Source organism: Eleginops maclovinus, chromosome 13, assembly GCF_036324505.1.
Source record: "Eleginops maclovinus isolate JMC-PN-2008 ecotype Puerto Natales chromosome 13, JC_Emac_rtc_rv5, whole genome shotgun sequence".
In the NCBI taxonomy this organism is placed as follows: Eukaryota; Metazoa; Chordata; class Actinopteri; order Perciformes; family Eleginopidae; genus Eleginops; species Eleginops maclovinus.
The window spans coordinates 2,220,900-2,230,766 of record NC_086361.1 but is presented as its reverse complement, the minus strand read 5'-3'; the positions used below and the strand labels follow the sequence as shown (position 1 = coordinate 2,230,766).

General features: G+C 38.8%; 1 protein-coding gene across 1 annotated transcript; it reads left to right on the top strand.

The window, feature by feature from the left end:
* The first annotated feature begins 5,674 nt into the window (after positions 1 to 5,674).
* Positions 5,675 to 8,039, top strand: agr2 (anterior gradient 2). Its single transcript, XM_063898832.1, has 8 exons — positions 5,675 to 5,817; positions 6,327 to 6,444; positions 6,535 to 6,598; positions 6,686 to 6,738; positions 6,908 to 6,984; positions 7,281 to 7,344; positions 7,675 to 7,758; positions 7,836 to 8,039. The coding sequence occupies exons 2-8, from the start codon at positions 6,336 to 6,338 to the stop codon at positions 7,883 to 7,885; spliced, it is 501 nt and encodes a 166-aa protein (XP_063754902.1). The 5' UTR covers positions 5,675 to 5,817; positions 6,327 to 6,335; the 3' UTR covers positions 7,886 to 8,039.
* Positions 8,040 to 9,867: the final 1,828 nt, after the last annotated feature.

The window sequence follows — 9,867 nt, the reverse complement described above, 5'->3', positions numbered from 1 at the left end:
TTTATGCCTTGTTTTATCTGAATGTGGGACTGCTGGAAACAAAAAGTTTGGAAGTGGAAAAATTCTCCTAATAACATTATAATACAACATGCAATACATTGATCACAACACTAACGTGTAATGGGTACATTAAAAGTGTCCTTAGTCATTCCAATGTAACTTAAATAGACGGGTTTATGTATACTTTTTGCATTATTTATTGGCTTGAGAAATTCTAAAATATCTCAAACTTCAATGAGCAAACTCTTGAAGATAGATTCTTAATTAGTGCACGACTAACATTGGGTTTTGTTCAGTAAGTACATTGTTTGTGTCCACCAGCAAAGGGAGCCATAGAGCCGCTGGTCACAGCTAAATACTCATTAAATAAGTAAACAGGGCCTCTAGTGGCAGACATGTTCAATACCCCCTGCTTTATCAATATCAGAGTAGAGGTCAGGAGTCTATGAATGAGTAATGGACCCCTCAGGCCTTTACATGTCAAGGAGTTTCACCTCCCATGTGATGTGTTTGCTCCCCAGCTGCTTTCAGCTGTACAGAAGAAGACGATGACAGTGACATTGGGCAAACAAAGAACTTTCAGGTCATTTGAGTTGAGGTTTATCTGAAATTGGTTATACATCTCAGCACAAAAAGGGAGAATGTGAGGGAATCCCCTCTGCTTAGCCCATGCCGTAAAAGGAACCTATTGCTAAACCATCACCTCCCTGAGGCAATCCTCACCACAACTCTACGGATTCAAACAGAGGCTGGATTACTGCAGTAAGTAAGTGTGCTGGAGAAATAAGTTGGCCTTCAAGTCATTAAAAAAGAAGGCTTCTTGGAGTGGTGCAAAATGAGTCCTTAAACCTGAAAATAAATGAGCGATTAACCACTTTCCGTTCCCTCATCTCGAAGGGAGATGTGCTCTTAGATGCCTGAAATAAGATCTGTTGTTATTGTTTAATTTGATAAAATACAGCGTTAAATACCCTACTGGGAAATGTCTGAAGCTTTCACGTGTCTTAAAAACTGAGGTTTTTAACACGAGACTAAATGAGTCTACTAAAGTTGTTCAGGCTGAATATTAGCTGCCTTTAGCTTAGCGGTGGTGATAAGTGATCGCAGGGATGTAGTTTGTTTATAGCCAAACGTTAGCTTTACCTGAAGAACTGATGACATTCCATTTGCTTTAGCACGGTTTACTGCTAATAGCTAATGTTAGCTTGCGCACACATAATGAAGATGGTTAACATGAATGATACCAGCTTAGCTTTAGAACGTTACAGTTGTGCACCTGTTAGCATGGTGGTATTAGCACTTAAATAAAAGCTCAACTGTACATAATGTCATCCTCACAGAGCTGCTAGCATGCTGCTGCCTGACAGGAAGTGGAAATAGAGGAACTTGTAGGACTAATTAGACTAGAGGAAGTGAAAATGCTGCAAAAGGTGTGGTATATTTAATTGAACAGCCCTGAAATCTGAGTGACCTTTAAGAAGTGTTGTAAGACATATTAATTTGTTTGATACATTTTGCTTTGTATTAAAGGAATATACTGTTATATACATTGTGTGTGGGTACATTCTGATGAACTGGTGTCACCTTTTTTACTGCCATCAGTGTGTGTGTGTGTGTGTGTGTGTGTGTGTGTGTGTGTGTGTGTGTGTGTGTGTGTGTGTGTGTGTGTGTGTGTGTGTGTGTGTGAAGGGATATATATGTTGGCATGAGGTATAAAAGTCTTCAGAGGTCGCAAGACTAGAAAGCCGCCAATTTAATGCAAATGTATATTTACAACAATCTGAAAGCAATGGATATGTGTGGTTAGTTAACACAACCTGTGTGTGCGGGTATTTCTCAGCTTTATCTAAGGTGAGTGCTTGTGCTGCTGCATTGTGCTTCAGGTAAAACCAGGAAGTTGCATCCTATTCAAGCCGCCAGCCAATAGCAGTGGGCGTGTGGAGGAACAGCATCAGATCCGTGTTATCAGGGCAGGGCAGAGTGCAGCTGCTCAGTGTGAGTGTGAATAGGAGCGGCCTTTCACCCTGCCCTCTAGTTCAAATATTGATCCTAGTGCTGGGACAACAGTGACTGGGATATGCAGGGAAAGCCAATACAGACGGAGCGGGGGTTTAGGACACCTCAGCACTAACTGCTCCCACATCCTGGTTACAATTTACACCACAACACTACTATTTATTCAGGGCTCCGGGACATTGGGTTTGTCAAACGCAATGAGTATAAAAAACGAGAAAATGTTTTACAGAAAATACAACAGAAGTATACTGAAATCAAAATTATATCAAATATGATACAATAATAAGACATGGAATATCTAGACAGTGATATACAGCCCCAGAAAAAATTAAGAGACACATTTTTCTTAAATCTTTATCTCTACATGTATGGCAATCATTCCAGTGTCTGTTGAAGTCCAACACAGAGAAATGTTGTCTGTAGTTTATAGCAGTGGTTCCTAAATGGTATGCTTTGAGACAAGTCCCGGTGGGCCTTGGGATTTTAAATAATTAGGCCTAGTGCATTTAACTGTACAAAAACTTATGACATGGATCCTTACATTATTTTGTTAATAAATGATGAATGAAATAATAACATTTTCTGTGAACTTTTGTTTGACAGTAGTAAATAAAAACGTACTGCTTCGGTACACTGTGGAAAAAAAGCTCTGTACCAAACACATTATGATACTTTACATTTTTTGTTCAGTAGGATAATCTGCACATATTAACACCACTTTTTGATTTTTTAAGCACAAATGCAATCATCAGAAATGAAAAGTTAACTTTAGGCTATAAACTAACTCGAGGTTGCATGGCTACACATCACCTCTGCTAAGCTAAATGACCGCCTCACTGCACATTATACCTTACGTTTAAATGTCATCGACAAAAAGCAAAAACATGTTCCAAAAACCATTGACTTTAAGATGATGGAACCGAGAGTGGTAAAATGCTTAGTTTTAGTTTTAGGAATCATCCCTGCACCACTCCAAAGAATTGTTTGATGCAAACATCCATCCATCCATTCATTGACATTATAGTTTTATATTTGATTATAGCTTATTACACGTCTTAGTTGAATACTTGACTTTGATTCGTCAAATAGGACATTTCGGAGGTAGCTTATATTTGATAACACACAAAGAGGTAAAATGACAGAGTGCTGGACGTCAGAGAAATCAAAAGAAGACAAACAGGAAGTAAACACTAAAGGAAACAGCAGAAGAAGACAGACAGGAAGTAAACACTAACAGGAACAGCAGAAGAAGACAGACAGGAAGTAAACACTAACAGGAACAGCAGAAGAAGACAGACAGGAAGTAAACACTAACAGGAACACGGTATGCGCTCTGCAGTGTTTAAAGACTGGTTCATGGAAAATAATCTGTGAACAGAAGTTCCAGAAAACCTCGCTCAGTGCTGCGGTCATTTTAAGTTACGCTGCTGTCGCTGAAGTTCCAGCCGGTTGAAGAGACTATTTTTCTTAGCGAAAGTAATACGATAATTTAAAAGTAAATTAAATAATTGATTGGCTTTTATACCACCCTGAAACACACTGTCCCTTAGATAACCTCTTGGCCAAATGGCAACACAGTTCTTTGAACAACAAAAACCCTTAAAGTTACTTTTTCTGTCTTTGTCTAGAGAGGTTTTTTACAAAACTTGGTGGCAATTTCTCAAAATTGATAAGATGGGTAGCCAATGAAATATATTCTGTTAAGGTTGTTGGGCCAACAATATCTGACAGTGCACGTCCTTGGGTCCCCGGTAATATGCAGGCTCAGTGTGAAGAAGATCAGAGGAACGAAGAGCGAAGAACGATTCTCGAGATATGGTAAAAACATACTTACAAACATACATATAATCAGACATACATACAGACTGATAGTTGGATGGTTACATGGATCATGTAAAAATTACTTGCTTACGAAGTGTTGAGCTTAACAATATTAGCAATCTTTTGTTAATAACTGTGTTATATTTGTTGGTGGATGCCAAGGGTATGTAGTCCTTAATTAATCATTAACAAATAAAAAGGTACGTTTCAAGCCTGCAGTTATGGTTTCATGTCATCATTTTTTTTTACTAGCACCACAAAGAACACACATATTGAACTCATTAACATCAGTAACAGAGTTAAATAAGTTAAATAACCGTCATTATTATTGTTGATAAATCAATATTTAACATTCCATTTACTTTTCACTTGTAAATGGGAATAAGTGCTGGAACCCTCCATTTGAGGGTTTTTGTGGATGGATTAATAAACAACTAAAAAGACAAAGCAGGTGGATGTATTTCTCTGAACTGGCAAAAGTAAGGAATCTCTATTAATGATTAATAAATAAAGGATTTAATCCGAATTGTTAAAAGTAGGAAATGAGCAAAGAATAAGTCCTTACTGCATGTTGTCCTTTCTCTCTCCCACTTCCTTGTTTATGATTGTTCTATCAATTTAGGCAAAAACTCCAAATAAAATCTCATAAACAAACCTGCAAATCTTATTTTCAACATAAACCCTTTTTACAGATGGCTTTACATAAGCATGACCCAGTCTGACCTCTTACAACTTGGGAATTTGAACATTAACACACTTTATGTAACCGGAAAAGGTAAATATCAAAAATAAAAAGCAGATTTTTAAATCAAAACACACAAATAAAAATATGCATAATTGGCATTAGATATAAGTTTATTGTCCCTGTGTTTCCTGATTCCACTAGTCTCCACTCCACGGTCCCTTTGTTGAAATGCCCTAGTAAGCAGAGCGGTGATGAGCGACAGCAGAGGAGAGAATCAACATGCTCACAGCAGCAGGAGGCTGAGCAGTTAGAGAGGAGGCTCACACAAGGCTCAGGCTGAACAAAGCTGCCATTGATAGCAGCAACACCCCCCCCCCCCCCCCCCCCCCCCCCCCCCTCCTGCTGCAGGATACGGGACACTGTTCAGTGGAGATGCCCAGAGATAAAGCTCAGGCACCAAACACCTGACAGATTCCCTGAGAGCACAACTTTGGATGCTATAATATTGTTATACGCAAGTTTTGGAAACATGTCTCAAACATTAAGGTCCTTGTCTAGTTATTACAATCATTGATATTATAGGTTATGTGCAGGGTTAAAGAAACCTGGATGTCAAACTTTTTTCATCCTTATGACTGAACCACTGTGTTGACTTTCAGTTGCACCTTTGTGTCTGAGCCAATCACATGCAGCCTAATCATCACTAGTGTGCTGACTGGTCCTTGGACAAAAGCCATACATCCCTTCGGTCCAAAAGCTATTTCACAAAGAGGAATTCAACTGATTATTAATTATGCTTCACAGTGTCCAAGATGCCTAAAATGTATATAAAGAATATAAACCCAAACTGAACTGTTCCTGCATAAAACATACATTAATGGTAGAACAGACATAATGCAAGTTATAAAAAGATTTATAACTTGATTTTGGAGGAACGGACAACAAAAAATGCCAAAAAAGCTAAAGCTTATGTTATTTGCAATATGCCCTCCCTGTCATTATGACTTATGCTGATTTAGTTTTTTTATTATAACTTAAATATTTACAAGAGTGTTATCTTAAACCCTGACGTAATTGGCATGGAAACCTCAAATTACACATTTTGTCAATGGAGTTTGGTTGGCAAACAGAAGTCAAATTTAAATCAACGTAGTATTCCGGTTAGGGGATGGTAAGAGGGCGGGACCACAGGGGAGCAGGTGGTTAAATACGAGGCAGGTGAGAGTGGAGGAACAGCAGATCCTGGAGCTGTGGCCATCATACACACACACACACACCTGAGCCGTCGGGAATAGGTAAGACTCACTCTGCATATTGTTTTCACTTTCTGTGTAAATACAGCCAAGTCCTTTTAATGTGTGTGTATCCAAGTCCGTCATTCTTACTCAAACCATAGGCTGTAAGTACTTTGTGTTAACTTTTAACAACTTTAATGTTATGAAAAGGCAAAGTGCAGGTTGTGGGTCAGGTGTGAACCACATCAGTGAATGCAGATGGAAAATAGCTAATAGCTCATTCTGGCATATTCTTCTCTTTTGATGTATTTTTATGCATGGTCAAAACTAGTATTACGACAACTTTCATGGTTAGAGTCTAGTTTAGTCATTATTTTTTCTATGTTTCCTGTCCGCTACATATTTCAACCAATATCATCCTTAAGTAGGAAAAACTACGACAAAAGTCAACACTTTTTATATAAAAATGAAGGAAGATCAAGTTTCTGCCATTCCTTACACAAAATGTCACTTAATACTGTTCCTTAATACAGTTTCAACTTTTTTCTCTTCCATTTTGTTCCTGTCAGTCTATAAAGATGATCAAAGCGTTGCTGTTGGCACTCTTGGTCCTGGTGGCCGTGTCCTCCGCCTTCGGGAAATACATCCCCAAAACCGGGAAGAGGATCCCTCAGACTCTCTCCAGAGGTGTGTAGCATCATCTGAACAAGTGAGACTGAAAAAGAGTGTGATAAATGTTGAGTCAGTCACTCATCCATAATGTGTCCATGTTGCCAGGTTGGGGTGATCAGCTGATCTGGGCTCAGACTTATGAAGAGGCCCTCTACTGGTCCAGGTCAAGGTGAGAAAAAACTCTCACATCCAAAAAGCTTTTCCTTTGACACTGTTGGTCATTTAATCAGATTATTAATTGTATGAAATGTTTCAGAAACAAGCCTCTGATGGTCATCTTCCACCTGGAGGACTGCCCTCACAGCGCCGGTAAGTCTGACCCCAGATATATCGCTCATTAATCTACATAGCAGAGAAAGAGAGCCCAACCTGTTTGAATAGCGGGCCGTCATGTGTTTGCTCAAGTGTGACATCACATCCTGGTTGTACTTCTGGGTTGTGGAGTTTTAACTGTTACACTTTTGTGTTTCTCCTGCAGCACTGAAGAAGATCTTGGCTGATGACAACGACATCCAGAAAAGGCTGGATGAGGACTTCATCGTCCTCAATCTCATGGTAGGTTACACATCAGACATCATTGTTTTAAATGCGCATTCCACTGAATGTATATGGAAGTTTCCAAATCTGTTAAACCATTTTCTAAAAAAGTGAACAACCAACCTTTCATCACTTTTACAATTCAATTTCACTACATTTGGAATGCTGCACATATAATTGTGTGACATGAACAGCCTATGAGAAAATACAGAAATGTCCTGTAATAACTAACAGTGTTCAACATTTGTTCCTGTGGCTCATAGTCATTTATTGACACTTTTGTTTGATGATGTATTTGATTTTCTCTCCGACAGTATGAAACCACAGACAAACATCTCTCTCCTGATGGGCAGTATGTTCCCAGAATCCTGTTTGTCGGTAAGAGCTGTTTTCCTATTAGCCTGTTAGCATGTTAAGGTCCTGGTTGAGGTTACTCAGCTTTTCTGTCATACTAAATCATCAAAGTAAAGGCTGTATGTCAGTCTGTTTTACACAAAGCTGCTTTTGACCAACTTTGTCAGTTAATTAAACTGTTAGTAGCTTTTTTAGCATCAAACACTATTAGCATATAGTGTTTGATGTCAAAGTTAAGATTGCTTTTTACAGTATTAGTATCCAGCAGGGGAAGACAGAATCTGTTCCTTTATTCGGGTAGCAATGTATTAGTTAAAGACTTCATTCAAATTTAAGTCTGAAAAATGTCTTTAGACCCTTCAATGACGGTGAGGGCGGACATCAACGGACCATACAGGAACCGCCTGTATGCCTACGAACCATCTGACCTCAAAAACTGTAAGTGCCAAGCTAAAACACTGAGCTTTGTTTGTGTCCTTGAAACAAAAATGTAATGTTTCCCGTCTCTCCTACAGTGAAGAAAAACATGGATGCAGCTAAGAAGCTCCTGAAGTCTGAGCTGTGAGCCGGAGGAGTCAAATGAGGAAAACTACGCACTGCAAAGTTCATTCTCTTCAACTTAACTTGTTTCCTCCTTTAAATTCCCTTTCTGATCCTTTTTAATATTATTGCTGTGCATCCAGAATGTCTTTGAAATAAATATGGAACTGTTCATACAAGATGGGTATTGCTTTTTCAGTTGCCAACACATTGCAGGGCACTCAAATGTAAATGTGAATAATAAACAAAAGAATAATGCTAACTTAATGTGCTAATGCTGCTACTGCTACTAGCTAACAGGATATAGATATATAGTATAATATGAAATATAGTATATATATATACATAGATATATAATTCATGCACTGTTGAAGTAATACATCAATGATATGTAATACTACTGATACTTATGAAGCTACTAAAACACTACTGCTACAGTAGTAAAAATCCTGGTTATATTCAATAGCTTATTTGCCATATCAAATAATTGAATCCAGGCAGTGATATAATGGTACTCCGTGGTGCAGGGATGAGTCCTAAACCATTACATGAGTTAGCATTTCAGCACTTCCTAACTCCCTTGTCGCAAAATCAACGCTTTTTTTAACGTGCTGTGGTTTGATGCCTGAGATGAGATCTGTGGTTAAGACACACTTACAAGATATTCACGTATTGTTCTTCAACATAAACAACGAAAGTAAACCCTAACGTGTGAATTTATGAAGTGTATATGTGCCTGAAAATCAGCATTTGTTAACAAGTGGTTAAATGAGACTAATAAACGTCATCGCTTCAAACAGTAGCCGTCTTCAGCTTAGCGGTGTTGTCGGAGCTCATTGTCTGCAGTATTCCAAAATCAAATGGAAACAATCCTACTGGCCTTTGTCAAGGGATCCCTTGTGATGCTAACTTCCAGGTTGACTTACAAAAAAGAAATCTGCACCACACTATTTAAATACTTTTATAATTGTAAGTGTTGGAGAGCTTAAGGATGTATATTCCATCACAAAGGCCTGGGAACATTAGTCTCTACAAGGTTACCTGAGGGCAGTGGACAGCATATTTGACAGGAAGCAGTTGCCCGTTAAATCCTTCAGCAGATTCAGAGCAGCATCTTTATGGGGTTGAGTGGAGTAAGCTGCTGAACCCTCCACAATGTTTCCCAGTGAGTCCCCAATAGCGTGTGTTGAGAGTTATTTATATACACCTGATTAATAAATCCATTGTTAAATGTTCAGACGAATAAAAAACACAATAAAATTAGATTTGTTTCATTGGCTCAGGACTTACTAATGATACTGTGAGCCCACCACTTTCTGCAGGACATATGCAAATGAAATGAAAGCCAGCAACCTGACAGACCATACTGTGAGCACTAAAGTACCAGACATGGTTTGAGCAAATGCAAAGCAATCTGGGAAATATGCCAAATAACTAACAATACATTTGTCAAACAGTATTATCAGCTAAGTGAACTTCAGCATTAGTCCAGCTCCTGGATATCATTTTAACTCTGATATGACCAACATACAAGTATATCTTTAAGGGAGATAAGGACTGAAAATGCTTGGTGAGGAATCTGTTCATAGAACACATTGTGTGATCAGTGTGTGTGTGTGTGTGTGTGTGTGTGTGTGTGTGTGTGTGTGTGTGTGTGGTAGTGTGTGTGATCCACATCCTGGATGGACGGGTTTAAACTGTCAGCACTGAAGGCTTGTCCCTGTTGCTTGGTTACTGAGGCTCCACACAGACTATTGTTCTGTGTCCTGAGCTGCACAGGGCAGGAGATCGTGGCACGAGGCAGTTGGACAGGACTTAAACTAACAGCCTCTGAACTTTAAGCTATTTTGACAGAGATTCAGGAGAGGAAAACCAATATCAAGTCAGCTTTGCTGTGTAGAAATATCTGTAACATACTTATCCTTTCACATTTCCACAGAGATAAGTTCGCTTGAACAACAATAAGTGAGTTCATCACTATTCATGGCCCTAGCTCTCTTATTCAGT

Excerpts from the sequence above, each read along its gene's own strand:
- agr2 (XM_063898832.1), top strand. The coding sequence starts at position 6,336 with ATGATCAAAGCGTTGCTGTTGGCACTCTTGGTCCTGGTGGCCGTGTCC. Across the intron at positions 6,445-6,534 it reads CCCTCAGACTCTCTCCAGAG|GTTGGGGTGATCAGCTGATC; the intron begins GTGTGTAGCATC and ends CCATGTTGCCAG. Across the intron at positions 7,759-7,835 it reads ACCATCTGACCTCAAAAACT|TGAAGAAAAACATGGATGCA; the intron begins GTAAGTGCCAAG and ends TCTCTCCTACAG.